Below are 19245 nucleotides of genomic sequence, written 5' to 3'. Positions count from 1 at the left end.
GCCTTCAGATTTCTATAAATGTATCTTAAACAAGTGATTATCACAGCATCATTACTTTTCAAAAGGGCCTCAAGCAAAACCTGCGAAAACATACACGTACAGACCTTGAAACATCAAGTGCACATAAGTCCAAGAAACCACCTATTTCTTCGATATCCTTCAGGACATTTATAAGTAGAAAGAGAGCAAACTATCTGCCGAAGCCTCGCTGGTATCAAAACTGACGAGGAGGGGAGAAAAAGTTTTGTTAATTTTTCTTGTAAATGAGATTAATCTTTTTCATTACCATTTCATTACATGAAATGGTAATGGGGTGATAAGAACGGCACAGAAAAGCGTCTTGTTTGTTTTTTTTTAAGGATGGGAGTTATTTGTCCAATTCAAAATTGCAAAGAGACTACGCCAAAAAAAAAGATCATCGGAAATAGTAGTGCTAAATACTGCTCGACTAAAGAACCTGCCAGTTGCTGGTGCCTTGCTGACATAGAATCTTCACCAGAGGAAGATTTTATTTAAATTTCAGAATCAGAGAGTGAACAAGGCGTTGCGACACAACCAGGAAAGATTTCGTCTTTTCTGACAGAACAAGGTCCAGCTGTTTTTCAAAATACTCCTCTTCTTTCAAGGGAGCACTGAACTCCCTTGCAAAATTTTCAACCCACATTCTTCTCAGGCACACTAGCACTCTAGGCTTTGGTAAGCTGGCTGTACTTCAAGAATTTGGAGGGGTCTTCAACAATACGATTTACATTTTTCGCATAGTTTTTCAGTTCCTTGTTAAATTTATGTTTCGTACGGAGTCTCGAGTCATGTACTATGCTATCTCTCGGGTGGCCACAGTAGTTCCATATAGAAGGCCATAGCTTGGCTAAATTACACGTATTCAATAGATCTTTTTTGGACAAAGCATCTAGCTGAGACTTTTTACGAACACGTCCAAAAGGAACAGCAATTATTTCAGCACATTTCAGCGTGTTATTTATTTGTGCCAAGTAGGAAGTGAGCTCAACTGATATGTTCTTATCACTTTTTGACAGCACTGCACGATCGCATAGAAGATTGAAAGGCACTTTAATTTTGCTCAGCATCTTGTCACAGACTTTACTGATGGACTCAATTGACACATTTTTCTAATCTCAGTAGGAATAGTAAATTTATACTGTATTTTGAGCCATAGGTGGGGATTGGTAAAAGCAAGTAGAGATAGAAAGGTGGTCGAAGTAGTTTCTTTTATTTAAGACTTTGAGCTAGTGACTGCCAAACGTAACAACAACAGGGTATAAGTTAGAAGTTGAGTAAAGCTGCCCAATATATGAACAGTTGCCATTCTCACTATTGATTTGGTCTTTTAACAATGAAGATATAATTAGGATATAACTCCAAATCTAAATGGATTGCACAAACAGTGAAATTGAGTACAGTAAGAGATTTAAAAATATTATTAACTTTGAGCATTAAAAGATTGTGGACGAAAGTGATTTTTTAAGTAGGAGAGGGGTAGTTCCCCCATAGTAAGCGTCAACATTGGTGACCACAAAATATTTATTTCCATTTGTGAAAATCTTTGATTTTTAGAAGTTATTAGAACAAACTTTGGCCTTATATCAGTGGCCTTGGACTATAATTATATATATAAATCAACAAATTAAACTGTGGTAAAAATTGACAGTGCTGTCTAATTTTTTGACAGTTTTGCCGCAACAGTCAATTTTGTGGCAGCAGATTCCAAAATTATCAAGCTTACTAACCTTGTATAAGAGAGTGAGAACGGTATAGAAGAGACGTAATGGTACCGGCTGTACCTTAGTACTTAAACAGCTGGGAAAAGGTGTACCGATTCCCGCAATTCCTGTTCCACTGGACCATCTTTCCAACGGTGATTGCCACTACAGTGGGTCTGCCCATATTTACAATAAGTGCTTGCTATTTTGTAAATGGAAGAGATTAGTGGAAGATTAATACTATTCATTCTTTGCAGATTATAGCTGAAATTTTACAATATCATTAGTCACCCTTTCGTTCCTTGAGCAATTCAAGAAGCTAATCAATGAGAAGTGGGACGAAATCCTAAAAGCACAAGCTCAAGTTTTAACACAGTTAGACTCAATTTTGGCAGAAATTAAGGTTCTAAAGGATGAAGCTTTATGGCAAGACCAAAAAATTTATGAGCTTGAGCTAGCCTTAGATGATCAAAAGACCCAATCAAATTCATTGAAAAATTAACTGCTATGCTTCAAAGTAAAAGACAGAAAGCTTAATCTACTCGTTCATGGGCTTTCCAAAGAAAAAGATTCTGAAAAGGTTGAAGTTTCAGTTTGAAACTTTTTTCGAAACAAACTTAAAGTCACAGAACCTATCAGTCTGATGAAATGCTATCACATCACTCCTCGGTCGTCAAATGTTATTGATTCGTGTCAACGCAGTAACAAGTCTAAACTGCTGATGAAACCTGTTTTGATCTTGGTCGGCTGGGAGAGAAGACTAAAGTTGATTATGTCGAAAGCTGGCCAGCTCAAATCTAGCGGTATTGTTATATGTACGGATCTGCTACCACTGATAAATTCTAAAAGAAATGAATTGCTTGGAATGGTGAAATATATGAAATCAAAATGTGAAATCGTATTTTCTAGATTGTGCCACAAAGGGACTGATGATTGGCTTTAAACAAAAGTTTCTACTGCATCTTTTTGGTCTCGTGTTTGATTAGTGTCTCTTTGTTTTAGTATCTTCAATTAATCACATTGGACAAGTAAAGTTTTTGGTTTGTCTTCACAAATTGTTATTTTGTTTTCTATGTGCCCTATTCCGCTGTTTCTTTTTCTGTTTCAGGGTACTTTCTTATTCCGTTTTCTTTTTTATCTATCTTCAAGAATGCAAAGTTCTTGTTCTGCTGCTTCTCCTTTTACAGCACCATTGTTTGGTTATTGAGCCTTTGATTTCTTTGAATGAATGTCTATCACCAGACAATCTGGTATGTTGCGCGCTTTCCACTATGTCTCATACTTTTGAATACTATTAAGCATTTAATTTAAAAGCAAATTCCTTTGTTAATTAATTTTTTTGATATGTCTGATAGACTGAAATGGTTTGAGAAATATTCTACTGAGGTGAGTCAAATATTATATTCAATAGATAATGGTGATTTTTTAGCCCATGATCCTTTTGTTGATAATCTACCCCATAACAGGTATCTTTTACCTTAAGAAATTATTCCTGTTAATAATGGCCTTTTTAGACTTGCGACTTGAGCTTGTTTTATCTACGTTCCTTCCTGGTAATGGGATAAGGCTTTTGGCGCTATATAGGACATTTCTGAATGTATATACCCTGAATGTGGCAAATATTCAAGAATACCAAATACTTCAAAAGAACATATTGAATAATCAATAAGGAGGACTTGCATTCTACATCCACACTTCTTTGCATTTTGAAGAAATAAAAAATTTTGACTCTCTATATGAGGAAATGCTGTTCAAATTCCTGGTTATCGAAGTTACCATTGCATCTGAGAGCATTCTTTTATGTATATTCTACCGCTATCTAGTTCTGGCACGAAGTGATATTTGGATAAATTTAAAGAATTTGCTAAGATGGTCAGTTCCAAGAAAAGAAAAATCAATCTCATTGGAGACTTAAACATTGAAACTTTTTCAGTAAGTCCTAACTAAAATAGTTCGAAAGAAAACTATTATAAAAGTAAATCAATTAATAGGGCCAAGAAGCTATGCTTGTAATGGGCCACAGAGAACAAAAAAAAACACTTATAAAATATATACAAAAAAAAAAAAAAAAAAAAAAAAAAAAAAAAAAAAAAAAAACACACACTGGAACAAGACAAGATTTTAAAAGAAGAGAAGTGACATACAAATTGGGATAGAATTAAAAGAGAGACAAAAATTATTTAACTGGAAAGACCCGACGAAATAATGCCTTTGCAGAAAGAAAAAGAGGGACATCCAAAGGGATTGAGTTCCATAATAGAATTAACTGATATACAGGAGACCTTTGAGCTGCTGTAGAGGATCGTTTTGGTAAAATAAATCGTCGAGAAGAATTACGCAAAGAAGAAAAGTACCTACCTGAGCCTGTCCTTGAGAAAAACTGCTGCAGGGTCGGTGGAATAGTACCTAGAAAAGCAGAATGCGCTAAATAAAGAGAATTTTTACCTATAATATGATCCAGCGGAGCTATTCCAGTATCATTATAAAGATCAGAGGAAGGGTAAAGCCGAGGGAGAAGAAAAGTAGCCTTCACTGCCCTATTTTGGGCTCTTTGAAGTGAGCAGAGAAGAGATTTATTAGTATTGCCCCAGACAGAGCAGCAATAAGAAAGGTAAGGATGAATAAAAGCATGATAAAGTGAAACCATAATATCAGGAGGAAGAAATGAATTAATCTGGTGCAACAATGAAGACTGGCGGAGCATTAAGAAACGGGTGTGAGTTATATGCGGTTTAAAAGAAAGAAAACAGTCAAGATACACACCAAGAAGTTTCACCATAGTAGCTTGTGGTATAATATCATTCCCAAATATCAGGGTGATTGGCTCCCGTACGTCTCTAATGCGGTAAGGGGTCCTAAAGCTGACAATGGCACTCTTTCGGCTGTTAAGAGCTATACCATTTGACCAGCACCAATCCTTTACTTTATCAAGAAGACCTTGAGCTATAGAAGTGGCAGATGGCAGGTCTACCGCAGCAATGAAAAAATTACTGTCATCAGCAAAAAAAACAGGGTGAATATGGGGATGAACACCAAGACCATCAACAAGATCATTAATGTAGATTAGAAACAAAAGTGGTCCAAGCACAGAGCCTTGTGGGACACCTTTCAATACAGGCAAAGTAGTGGAAGAAGTACGGTTAACCAAAATATACTGAGATCTATATGAGAGGTAGCACCTAAACCAATCTAGTGGGACTCCATGCACACCAAATAAGGATAGTTTAGACAGAAGAACATTGTGGTCAACCATATCAAAGGCTTTTGAAAAGTCAAGAAATAGACCCAAAACACACAAGCCCTTGTCCAGATTAACACGCACAAACTCTGTAGCATCAGTAAATGCATGTAAGGTAGAGAATGAGGGACGAAAACCATACTGATGGTTAGTGATGAGAGAATTTCCATCAGTCGAATTAGTACTAAATACAAATGAAGAGAGTCGACGATACACTACTTTTTCAACAACCTTTGAGATTACGGGAAGAGGAGAAATAGGTCTGTAGTTTGAAATTAGAGACGAATCACCTTTTTGTGCAAAGGTAGAACAGTAGCAACTTTAAATGAATGAGGGAAAATACCAGAAGAAAGAGAGAGGTTAGTTATGTGTGAAATCGGATGAGAAACAAACTGATTAATTTTTTTAAGGACATTATTACTCAAACCAAAACTATCAACTGAACGACTGCTAGGAAGTTGGGAAATAATACTAGAAATATCAGTAGTACTACATGGGGAAAGGAAAAAAGACTTCTCTGCCAAGGGAAAACAACTTACTCTACTCGGTGGTGGAATTAGAACTGAAGGAAGTGTGGTGAAATACGAATTGAAGGCACTCGCTGAGGATTTTTTGTCTACAACAGAACCATCAGTATTTCTATAAAAACATGGAGAGGAATGTTTGTGTTTCTTGCGAGAGAGAGCTTCATTAATTACAGTCCAAACCTTACGCAAATTTCCCTTGCATTCATTTATTCGAAGCGAAAACTACAGTTTTTTTGCTGCACAAACTGAAGAAGTGAGCACATTTTTGCAATATTATACTTCAAAAGATCATCCTCTGTCTTACTTTTATATGCAGCCTTGAACAAAGTCTCCTTCATATGTGTTGCACTGATCAAACCTCTAGACATCCATGGGCATTTAGGTGTAAAATTCCTTGGCTTATTTCTAAGAGGAAAATGCTTATCCAACAGAGTATCCATACGACACAAAAATAATCTAGTTGCACAATCAGCATCATTAGCTTCAAGAGCACTAGACCAATCATTACTCTGAAGACCATGTATTAAATTAGAAATTTCCTTATCTGTAAAAATTCTGAAAGAAGAATTACCTTTCTCATCCACAGTAATCTCAGTTTTAGGCACAGATAGTGATAGATAAATAGGAAAGTGATCAGAAAGATCAGTGAAAACAAGACCAGAAGAGAATTTCAAATTAGGAGAATGAGAAGTGAAAATACTATCTATTAAAGTGGCAAAATTTCTTGAAGGGTCAACGCGAGAAGGAAAAAAAATTGAAGGAAGTAGCCCTGAAGAAGAAAATACATCAAAAAGATGGTCACATTCATTATTTGATACAACATTTAACATATTGCAATTAAAGTCTCCCAAAACACAAATTCGTTTTTTAGAAAGTCCCCACACCGGAAAGCTGATCAAGCCAATCACAGAACAGATGTGTTGGAAAAGGAGGGGGCTTATAAAACAAACAAACAGTATCACATGCAAACTGGCTTTTCAGATCAATGACAAGAGAATAAACTGTCCTACTATTAGACACCACTGATGTAAACAAGGATTCAAGGTCAGATCTTCTACAAAATTCAATATTAGATTTTATAAACAAAGACATACCCCCAGAACACTTTGTTACCATTCTAGGGACATGAATAGCCATATTACCATCCATATCATAAGCTGTAAAATTATCACTATCAGATAACCATGTTTCTGTCAAGCCTATGACATCAAAAGGGCAAGAATTATTAGACCACAAATACGATTTAAGACTGTCCCACTTATCTCTTATTCCAGCACATTCAAACAAAATACATTAAAGCAACTATTTGAAGAGAGTGAGGGCAAAATGTTATCACAATAATCAATGGTGGTGTGATAATTGCAGCTAGAACTAACCATAGATTCAAGGAGAGGGTCAAAAGTGTGTGCCTCTTGTCTACCAGCACTACTTGGTTGATCAAATATAACTGAATTAAGAATAGATGGATTCAAAAGAAAGGAGAAATCACCCATATATACTACACATGACAAATGTATACAACAACTTTACAAATGAACACAATATCCATACAAGCAGGCTGAAGTAAGAGAGGGTGGATTGAAAGGTAAGACATATAGGCAACAATAGAGAAAACAACTGCAAGAACAAAGACAATAATAAACTACTAGGTTCAAAGGGAATAAAAATAACAAACAACATTATGCAAACATAAGAAAAACTATTAAATCATAAATAAATTTACAAAACAGAGCTGAAAAAAGAGAAATGATTTATTTCAGTCCTGGGAGGGGCTTGGATGGACTTGGATGAGCTGTAATTAACTGATAGAGAGTATCAACTTGAGATGCCTCTTTGACAGTAATCACTTTACCATCAGAAAGCTTTGTGAGTATTTCTCCTCCACTAGACCATGTAGACCTCTTCCCAAGCTTTGATTTAGTATAATTAAGTAGCTGAAGTCTAGACTTTGTGAGTGACTCAGAAATAAGGAAACCACTACCTTGCAAACATTTCTTTTCTCTAAAAATGAGCTGCTGCATTCTAGAACTGCAAAATTCCACAACAAGTGGACGAGGTTTCAAACCTGAGCCTTGTTTACCAATCCTTCTAGCAGAAACTATATCATTCTGGGTCACAGGAATACCTGGAAATCTATTACTGCAAAATCCAAGGAATCTGCTTTCAGAAGCTTCTGGATAAGGGTCTTCTTTTAAACCAAATAAAACCAGCTGATTTGAGAGTTTCATTTGGTCAAACTGATCACTCAGACGATCAACATTGGATTGAATTGGTTTCAGAGAATTTTGCAGCTTTGACAAACCTGAGTCAAGCAATTTCAGGGAGGATTCAAGCTTTGTCATCCTCAGATCATATTGTTTGAGTGATTTTTCAACAAGCACATCAAAATCCATTTTCAGGCTAGAGTATACCTCTTGTTTGATATTTTTTATACTGTTGGCATCAAAAGTAGCAGGTTCATGACTAGGGGTAAGTTTTTTAACAGAGGCCTCAACCAATGGACCAACTTCAGTAGACAGTGCTTGACTGACAACTTCTGCCATTGTAGTTTTGAGCGTTTGATCATTCAGCTTCTGCTTATTTTTTAGAGTGTTTAAGTGAGAGGTGAGCAATGCAATTTGATCATTAATGGATTCATTACCACTAAACTGGATGGAGCAATCTGATCTCATCTCTCTGGTGTTAGGTCTATAGCTCTTTTTTGAAGTATCACCCATGATTTAAAGATATAGCAGAGATATAGGCATCAAGCACAAAATAAAAAGACTGTACCTGGAGGGTCCCCAATTGCACCCCTGGGGTTGGGGCTCATAGACTTGCCTGCCTTTCCCACTGGACTGGTTGGCAGGCTAAACCATCTCTTCATACAATTCCGAATTTAATGGATAGACTAAAGATGCCTCATATTCGACTTAAATAAACAATAAAAATTTCCAGTGTGTATCTTTTTTCCAACATGGATGGATCAACAATGAATGGTCAACAAAAGATAGCTGAGGAAATGAACCAGTACTTTAATAGGATTGGAGAGGCCACCGTAAACAATAATTTGAATGACCGCTGGGATGTCGAATCTGGATTTTTTGACTTCTACATATCCCTTCGATTCTTTCGTATTTAATTATTCCTTGACGGAAGTGGAACTCACGAATCTGATAAACGTTTTGAAAAAAGGAAATTCAGAAGGAACTGATTGCTCATCTACTTATCTACTCAAACAGGCCATTGGAAGCTACGCTCAAGTGATGGTTCATTTAGTCAATCTTTGCTTCAAGCATAGATTTTTCCCTGAAGTAATGAAAACCACTCGAGTTATTCCCCTACATAATGGAGGAAACAAGCAAGATTCATCCAATTATCGATCTATTTCCATTTTGTCCGCTTTTAGCAAATTTATTGAAAAGTGAATATATAAGAGGTTGAATTGTTTTTCAAGTAAAACAATTTTTTTCAGCCCATTTCGATTTGGATTCAGGTTTTCATACTCTACAAAACATGCAATATTAAAGCTAACCCAGTTTTTGGATGATGCCATAGATAAAGGTCTGCGACCTGCAACAATAGTAGTTGACAATAAAAAAGCCTTCGACACTACTTCTCATAAAATTCTACTATCTAAGCTACGTAATTGTGGTGTTAGAGGAAAATCAAATCTCCTAGTTGAAGCTTACCTCAAGGATATAAGAGTAAACATTGGACGCAAATGGCTACATTTTAGATGAGGAATACCTATCTAATACTGGGGCAGTTCTTTAGGGGCCCAAACTTGGACCACTGTTATTTCTTATCTATATAAATGATCTCCCTCTAAGTCTGACCTACTATAGGACTATAACGGATCACAGTTTGTTTGCTGATGATATAGCCAAATCAACCTGACACTTAGATCATTAATTTCTAAAATCAAATCTTGTATTATCACTGAGAAAGATGCTTCACTGATTCCATTGTAAGAAATTGGTTACACGTCAATCTAGGTGTGGTAGGGTTATACGTCACTATTATTCTTAACCAATTATTGTGAAATCTTGTATTATAAGGAACTAGTTTCATTATATATAGGCTTATAGTTGAGTGTTGAAATATTTCACAATTCATGAGCTAAAAAGGGCGTACTGAAGTAATAAGCTCATAAAATATCCAATTCAAGCCAGGTGTGTTGACTTTGAAATCTGAATCAATACTGAGAGTGACTTTTTTTTATTTACTTATAGTGACACTTAAAAACAGTATAGCACTATTTGGAATGATGGGAAATTAATTTAAAATTTAATCTTTAGTCTATCTGACGTCTGTGATAATACAGCAATAAGACGAATGTTTAAATGTTTCTTGGGGTGAGATTGACCCAAAATAGGAGTTTAGAAATATTTAAAGATTTTATTAATTTACTCTTTGCATACAAGGCAAATAAAAGGTATCCCGACATAAATTCGTTTTTTGCACAAAGAGGACTTTATTTTTGTCTAGTTCGGGCCCATAGTGAAAGTTTAAAAAGTTTAAAACGTATTAAAAATGAGAAGACAAAAAATGGAAAAAATAGTTATTCTAAGAAAAGTAAAGAGCTAAGACATATATGGATAAAAAAAAATACAGGTAATTATAATGAACTAAGAGTTCAAAGAAACACATATTATGCTTAATAAGGAATGAGACTAAAATCGAACTTACAATGTTCCAAAAATAAAACTAATATTCAATTAAAACTCAAAACAAACAGAAAATACTACATAAACAAACTTGAAAGTCATACCCCTTGAGCCGCAATTAATTTGTAGGAAAAAGATATTTAAAGGCAGAAGCTAGTTGGAAAAACAGATGTTAAAATTAACAAAAATAAGACCAATATTCGACTTAAAATCAAAATATTTTTAAATAAAACTGACATTCTGCTCAAACTCAAAACCATCAGATATTACAGGATAAAACTGAGATGTCACTTCTCTTGCACTCCAACTATAGCGTTAGTGTCCTTCACACCTTTTTGAAAGTAATATTCATGTTAAGTAATATCATTGATGATTATTAAAATGAGAAAAATATATTAACGAAAGTTCTTGGAATTACTACATTTTTAATTCATAATATTAACATAGTTCCATCAGGCTAATCTGCACTGACGTTCTATTGATATTTTCTTTCTTCAAAGTATATTTCCTTCCTCTAAAATACATAAGAGAGCCGAAAAGATTTATCCATACAAAACTTCGCCTTCAAGAATGCATGGATTTGACAAAAATTATAAATCTTATTATAAAATGTAATTTAGTCACATTGCTCTATGTATTTAAATGAAATTGACCAAAAAAGAAATAGAAAATAAAACTATAAATATGTTCCTCAAAATAGACCAAAGATCAAATAACAAGAACTCAAGAGTCGACACAACTCCTCAGAGCCATGGGGTCTTGTTCAAAAGTTATCAGTGGTTAGTCAATTGTCTAGAAAGTCATCAAAAAGTTATCAGTGGGTATATACCCCCACAACCTATTTTCCTCAGATGTATCCAATCAAAATTATAAAATAGCCATTTTGTTTCAAATAGTCCAATAATCAGATGGCATACACCTCGGGGTCAACAAGAACGTTAGGAAAGGGCTGTAACTTATACCTTGGGGGAATATGAAGTTTTCTATCAAAGAGGTAGTCGTATAAATGTTGGAGGGGACTCAAATGAAATGATTCCAATGTTTTATTTTATTTTTCACAGAGGTAATTTATCTGGAAGGGATGGTCGTATTAAATTCAGAGGGGTCTCAATTGTAGATGAAGGAAAAATTGGTTTAATCCTATCCTTAACTGACCGCATTTTTAGAAATGGCTCTCAAAAATTCATTGAGGAGGAATTATTTATGTTAAAAAAATTTTTAATTATTAACCAGTATTTGGGAAGGTTAATTGACCAGACTTTTTCGAAAAGAAGAAAACATTTATAGAATTTTCAAACGATATTCGGGAAACAACAGAAAAGAAAAATGTTTTTTGTTCTCTACCAAATGTTCCAGTGTTGAGTGAAAAATTCTAAAGAATTTTACAAAATAATGGCTTAAAGGTAGCCTTAAGAAATAGTAATACTTTGGCTAGTTATTAAATTCTTGAAAGGATCCAACTTCCGTAGAGCAACAAAGTGGGGCTTATAAAATCTCCTGTACTTGTGGAAGCTTTTATGTGGAACGTACTAACCAGAATTTAAAAATGGATTGCTACAACATCGTAATTTTATTTCAACTTCTCTAAAACAAAATACCAAGCCTGAAGATTACACGTTGACTCTTTCGGAACATATTTATAATTATCCAAATCATTTCATTGTGTTTAAAAATGTTTCTTTGATTTCTAGGGAACAAGGTTTAAAGCAAATTTTCGGAAAAACAATCGAAATTAAAAAAAATGTATTCAAGAATAATTCCATAAACAGAGATACAGGTGAATTTGGATTGAATTCAATTTATGATAATTTACTGAGGTCAAATAAAGTAAATATCAACTCACCTAATAGCTATGACCTCTGTCCACGTAATATGTCAGATAAATCTAATGAACGGGAGCCAAATAGGTCAAAGAGATTTACTTCTTTTGTTGCACGGAAAAAAATAAGAGCAATAAACTATATGTACTTAGTTTATTAAGTATAAATTTTACTTATTTTTATTGATATCTTTTAGTTTTATTACTGATGATGAACACTGAATGCGTGTCCGAAATATCCAGTTAAAAATTTTTTTATCTGTTCACTGTCAATTAAAAGGTCTCATCCCTATTTTTAACTGTTATACTTGTATCTCAATTGAATGGAAGCCTTAAGTTATAGTCCCCTTTTAAGAGTCAAAAGTTGTCAAAGGGCTAAAAGCCTTCTAACCATTCTCCCAAAATATGTCCGACAAAAATTTGAAAAATAGTTCAAAGATCTGATAACAAAAGCTCGGGATTTTCAAAACCCCCAGGGCACTGGGAAAGAATTAGTACGATATCATCTGGGGAACATATATGGTTCTTAAAGATGGGCTGCTCGAACAAACTTCAAAGGGGGTAATCAAAATCAAAAATTCCAGCTCACTTTTTAAGAAGCACAAGGGGTCAAAGGAGAACTAGCCCTCCAGGGTCTTCTCCCCAATACTTTCCCAAAAATCCATTCAATGAAAGTTTTGAGATAGCTATTTCATAAAAATAGTTCAAACACAACATAACAAAACTCCGGAGTCGACAAGACCCCCAGAGCACAATGGTAAGTGTTTTAAGCTATGGCTAGGAGGCTCATAAGGTTTTTAAGGTAAAAGTGGTCATATAAACTTCAAACGTAGCTCAATTGAATGGAAATTGAATGTTCCAGTTAACTTTCTAAGAGTCAAAAGTAATCAGAAGGCTTCTAGCCTTCCTCCGCCCAGGCCCTCTTTTCCTTAAATGGATCAGATCGATTTGTGACAGTCATTTTCGTTGACATAGTCCAACGATCACATAATCAAACTTTGGGGTCATATTAACCAGTCCTCCTTAGAACCTGAGAGTATTAAAGGTTATAAATTGTTCCCAAAGAGACCATAATGTTTTTATGGAAGAGGTGGCTTTGTAAACTTCGGAGGGGACTCAAATAAGAAGAAATTCAGTGAGAAGAAGTTACACTTGTATTTTTAAGAGGCAACAGTGATCCAATGGTAACTGAACCGCCTTCCCATCCAACCTCCTTTTCCAAAAATGTGTCTGATTAAATTTTTACATAGCCATTAACTTCAAAATTTATCAAAAATCATATTATAGAAATTGCAAGGATAAAACAGTCCCCAAAACCCGGGCCAAATGTTGTGAATTATACTCCAGAAAATACAAGATTTGTATGCGAAGGAAGGTTGCATAAGCTTTGAAAGAGTTTCATTTGATTGTAAATCAAAATTTTTGTGCCCTTTGTAAGAGTCAAAAGTGATCGGATGGTATCTTTCCCCCCCCCCCCCAAGCCCCTTTTTCCCAAAATTTTTCTGAAAAAACTTTTAGAGAGCCATTTTGTCAAAAATGCTTTAAAGATAAAATGAAAAACTCTGGAACTGACACAAGCACCCCAGAGCACAGGGGAAAGTGTAGTTCTCGACGTTATACATCAGGGGCAAAGAAGGTTTGAATATAAGGGACAGTTTTATAAATTTCAGAAATGGCTCAATTGATTAGAAATCAATTTTTTTAGTTTCTTTTTAAGAGTTAATGTAAAAGGAGGGCGTCTCCCTTTTCCCCTTCTCACAGACACATTGTTTTCCCCATCCACATTATATCAGAATTTTGAAATATTCCTTTTGATTGAAATAACCCATTGATAAGATAACAAAAACTTCAAAGTGAGCATAACCACCCCTCCCCAAAGGCAAGAGGAGGGGTTTAAACTTACGGCCGGTTGTATGTAAAGTTTTTATAGAAAAGGTAAACTTTACTGGGGGCCCAAAAACTAGGTAATGATAGTTCTAGTTTCCTTTTTGGGATTCAAAAGTAATCTGGTAGCACCTAACCCCCCCCCCCCAGAAAATGTCTTATTCCCTAATTTGTCTGATCGAATTTTTGAGATGTTCATCTTTTCAAAAATAGAACAAAGATCATACAATAGAAGTTCCGAATTTTTCAAAGACCACCAGAACCTGGGGGCAAGTGATGTAAATTATGCCTTGGATATTGGTTTCTTACGGAAGGAATGATGTTATAAGCTTAAAAGGTAGCTCATATTATTGAAAATTGGAAGTTCTCGTTCCGTTTTGAAGAGTCGAGTGGAACCAGAAGGCAACTAGTTATGCTTTTCCGTTTACCCAAAATCCATCTGATCGAGTTCTTGAGATAGCCATTTTGTTAAATTAAGTCAAAAATCAGACAACAAATCTCAAAAGCCATGAAATAACACAGCCCTAGGGCAAGTGCTTTAGTGATGCCCTATATGTATATAAGGTTATTATTCGAGGGTTTTGAAATTAGTTTCAAAATCACAAAAGCTTAACCGAAACCTCGACTCAAAAACTTGATAGTGATATTTTTTCCAAAATATATGGTTATTGACCTCTTATCTTCTTTGTATGGCTTGACCCTCCAAAAAAGCACATGCTAACGACACTTGGTTTTAATAGTTATGGCAACTACATGGCAAGACTCCCAACCCCAAAAGAAGATTTATTAACAATAATTGTTTTCAAAAGCTAAGGAAGCTGACCCCTGGTCCTGCATGGTCCGATAACCCTCCCTCCCCCGAAATAAATATCAATGATAAATAATCGGTGCTAATATCTGGCACTTCCTCCATTACCCAAACCCCCGCCCCCATAAGAACTTATTAACGCTATCCTATTCAAAAAATCATGGGAGATGAAACCTGGTTCTCCCTCCCTGACTCGCACAGTTACTCAAGCTCAGAACGACCAGAAATTACTATTAAAGAATGAATAGGCCCAAAAACAAACAGAAGCTATATAAGCAATTATAACAAATAAATATACAAGTTGTGCATGCAGCAAACAAAAAACGAATTATATTATAAATATAGATATTTTCTTTTATACTTGCTACCAATGAAAAAGAAGCCTAAAAATTGCAGTCAAATAAATTTTGAACTAATAAACCTTCAGAAATTAATATCATTATGTATGGAATATTCGGTATGATTTTATTATTTCTTTCCCTGACTGTTCAAGACATATATAGCTTCACTCCAAACAAGAATTTGGACACTACTCACTTCCTTAACTATAAAAGTCTATAGCCTACTTTGTCATTGGTGTTACACTGACATCAAATCGTAATACAAGTATTTTTACAGTTGTTACAAGAATTAAAAATGAAAATAAAATTGCTGTGAAATAAAATCTTGAACTAATGATATTCCAATAGTTGATAGAATTATATATCACACATTCAGTCAAATATTATTTGTACATTCCAAGACTGTTCAAGATCCATACAGTTTTCAGTAAAGTGCCAAAGACGCACTTTACAGTGAGTGAAGAAGTGCCAATTTACAGTGAGTGAAGAAGGCAAGACCCCCACTCCTGTTCGTAGTTAATTTTGTCCATTTAAAGCTTGAGTTGCGTGTTCAACTTAAGTTTCGCTCGTTTAAAGATGTATTTATTCATTTATGTTAGTGCTTATTTTCTGGTTTTTGCTATAAATGCCCATTTAATTTCTCTTTGATTTTGGTTTCATTTATAGTTCAATAGCAAATCTATTTTGTTCGTTTTAAGCTTGAGTTGTATATTCAATTTAAGTTTAACTCGTTTTAATATTTATATATTCATTTATATTAGGACCTGTTGTATGTTTTTGACAATAATAATTTTTTTTTTACTTTTGGTCTATTTTGGGTTTCATTTATTATTTAATAGTAATAAGTGCATTTTGAGTATGAGTTATTTCAGATTTCTATTTCTTCCGATCTTAAATTTAATATGGCCTTTTGTTTTATTTACAAAAAAATCTTTTTAGGGAAGTTTTTGTAATTAATAACAATTTTAAAAGATAAAATTTTTACCCTGGCAAGAATATCAGATATACCAAGACACAAACAAAAAGCAAACATACAAACGATATCTACTTTCTTGGGCATAAAAAAAAGTCAAATTTGATGGTTTATCTAATAGGCGCTTGAAATCTTGAACCTAATTTGACACTCAAGCTCCTGGGAGAGAATCATCATGTGTGCAAGAATTTCATAAGCATCACTATCCCTTTAGAAGGTTTTCCCCAATTTTAAAGATTACGCTCAGCCTCAAAACGTTTTATAGGCTGCTTTAAAGTTAAATAGATTTTCATATTCAAAATTTCCTTGTAAATTAATAGCGTTATGTATTTACAAAAATTATCATAAGTATCCAGTTAAAGAGGCATTAGACCCCTTTAATCCTTAGTTTTGAAATTGAGAAAGCAAGGAATTAAATTGGGAAGTAAAACCATTCTTGACTTAAAATTATGCAAATGATTTCAGCAATATTGTTAAAAATGCTAGCAACAACAAAGAATTTTGAAGGTTTTGACGGTTCAAGGATGAAAAATAGCTTCAAAAATTACAAATAAGAAGAATAAGCTGCTAGCATTGAGAATAAGTGCAGGTGAAGTAATTCTGGGTAATAAGAAAACGATCAAATGGACAAAATCAAATACCTAGGTAGTACTATCATTAAAGGCAGTGAGTATAGTTAAGATGTTAAAACTAGAAAAACCAGGGCCCAGTGTTTTTTTTTCAGATTTGAAAGAAATTGGAAGAATAGGAAGATAATTATGTGATCCAAGATTGGAATTCTGGAACCTACTAAGGATAATGGTCCAGCATGGACCATTACTTTGAAAAGTGGGCATTCTGAAAGATAAGGGAGAATTTGTTATACTGTTTTCCAAAAAACGTCAACAGATTGTCTAGGGTACCAGTCTGACTGAATGTATTTCAAAAGCAAAGCATACAAATTATGTGATATGATCCACTTTCTCGGGCTATAATGGGAGAAAGGAAACGATGGATAGATATTTTTTTTATAAAAGACGGATTTCAGACTACTAAGGATCGTTCTTTTCAGCCAACCATACTGGGCTAAACATTAATCAGTCTGTTCGTGAATGGAGTGGGAAAAGGTCATACGAAAAGATTTAAAGAGAATTGGAGCTTCCTTGAAGGGTGTAAGGGGGAGCCATTAAATAGATAGGAATAAAGAAGGAGCGTACTTTGCTGTGTTGACCTCAATCAGCTTGGTATTTCAGTGAGCTCTTAATAGTAGTACTGTTGATAATAATAGGTGTTGTTATCAAAATTTCATCTTTCAATTTCTGCTCACAATAGACACATGTCAAATTTCACTTAAAGTTTTATTTTTCCACGAATTATTTACTACAGAAAAGGTACAAAACTGACAAAATATTCCAAATTTGTTTAGTGTGTCTCAAATTCTCAATATAAGGGTCATGGTTTCAAAAACAAGACAACACATTTTTTCCAATTTGTAAAAAGTAAAAATTCCTAGTTTATATTGGTTTTGTTAATATTTAGGTTTGTGATGCCGGATATAAGTGTCCAACTATAACGTATGTTCTCGTAAAAACACAATACGTTTAAAAGCAAACGGATTTTCTCAACCAAAAAGCTTTAAGGTTCAGGATTGAAAGGTTTTCTCTTCTTAAAGAGTTTTCCAATCCTAATTTTCAATGGATTACGTAGCGCAAATACCAATCTCCTGATTCTCTGCCTACCACCTGGAGTGCAATGCGTTGTCTGGGGCAAATAATACAACATTTACCTCATTTTCCCTTCAGGCTCCTCCTGCTACCTATTAAGAGCTGTATCGAGTCTGGCTTGGCTGACAGAGTCACACCACTGACCAATGTAACAAACTAAATAAATAAAAGAACAAACTACAGCAAGACTGGAGTCAATGTCCCCATGGACAAAGGTTTTTAAGTCTAACACAACAAGGACTGCTTAATCCTAAGAAAAGAGTAGCTGCTGTGTTTTCTAATTTCTATACCAATTGCCCAAAAGGCTTTGATACTTGTTCATTACAGCATTATTTGCAGTTTTCTTAAACATATTTCTTACGTAATTCAAGCTATTAATGTTTTAGGTTTACGAGATGCTCCTTTCAGGATGAAAATTTTACGTCCTTTCACCTATCTTTTTAATTCACTGGGGCATTCAAAGAAGAAATACCAGGCCAAAATGGAGAGAAAATGAGAACAAGCATAATTCGCTGTTATTCATTAATTTTCAAAGAGAGATACGTGCTCGTTATAATCTGCCATATTTATGAAACCAGACAACATGCGAAAAAACTAATTAATAACATTGTATGATCTTTTGATAAGGTAATGTCAATTTTAACACACAAAATTTTTCGAGTTCTTTTCCCAAAGATTCGAGTTTCTTATCAAGTAAAATTTAAATCCGATGACTGACTAAATTTCTTTTAAGGATATGAAATATTTCCGAAACCTGCCAATGAAAAACAAAATATTGTCAAATTTGAAGAAAGTTATAAAGCAAAGGTTCTCAAACTTTTCATAATCTGTACCACAAAGATAAAAAAAACATATATACGCTAAGAGTAAATGTATACTCATACCCCAAACTATTTTTCCGGGATTTAGTTTTATCGTAAGCGTTAAAACAACCATGATTTGACATTCATTTTGAATATTTCTATATTTTTTTCAACAAAAGCTGGACCATTGAAAAAAGTTATGCTGCATCTGTCAAAATTTGGGAATCCTGGGAAAAGAAAGCTTTGATTTAGCAAAAAAATATCTTTTTAGTTAATTAGCGTGTGTTTGAAACACTATTTTAACCAGCTGTTTGAACTTTGGTAACAGAACTTGCAAAAGGAGTAACGTATGCAAATAGAAAGAGAAACTTTCAAATTTCCGAATTAAAGTAGTTTTGGTGTTAGAACCAGTTGGTGATGTTCTTTGCGAAATTGAATAACAAACACCAGAGTCTTATTTCAATCTTGCCGCTCTTTAACTTGCATTAATATAATCAACAAGGTTGGCCATATTTTCATCAGTTGAGTAAAATATTGTCTGATAGGCAATTTTTTTCGAGATTCTTCATTGGTTATAACTTGATAATTGTCACACAGAAATCGTAGCGGCACAATGGCAATTTTTTCCTTACAGCACACTTACTCGAGATAAGATACCGTCTATCTCTATTTGTACGAAACTGAAATTAAGGTTCTCATATAAAAAAAACCTATTTCTGACTGGAACCCCATCATATTTTTTGTAAGACTGTTTGAAATTTTTTTAGTCACTATATTTG

At 34.3% G+C, this 19245-nt stretch overlaps 1 protein-coding gene across 1 annotated transcript in view; it reads right to left on the bottom strand.

Moving 5' to 3' along the window:
- Positions 1-3811: 3811 nt before the first annotated feature.
- The window catches only part of LOC136024835 (zinc finger protein 420-like), a 390140-nt gene continuing 374706 nt past the window's right edge, over positions 3812-19245 (bottom strand). Inside the window, exon 5 of the mRNA XM_065700344.1 lies at positions 3812-4127. Within this exon, the coding sequence (XP_065556416.1) occupies positions 3898-4127 (230 nt within the window). The 3' untranslated portion in view covers positions 3812-3897. The remainder of the gene's footprint in view (positions 4128-19245) is intronic.

The sequence above is a fragment of the Artemia franciscana genome, chromosome 1 (genome assembly GCF_032884065.1).
Source record: "Artemia franciscana chromosome 1, ASM3288406v1, whole genome shotgun sequence".
Taxonomy (NCBI): domain Eukaryota; kingdom Metazoa; phylum Arthropoda; class Branchiopoda; order Anostraca; family Artemiidae; genus Artemia; species Artemia franciscana.
This window is presented reverse-complemented; position numbering and strand designations above follow the sequence as displayed.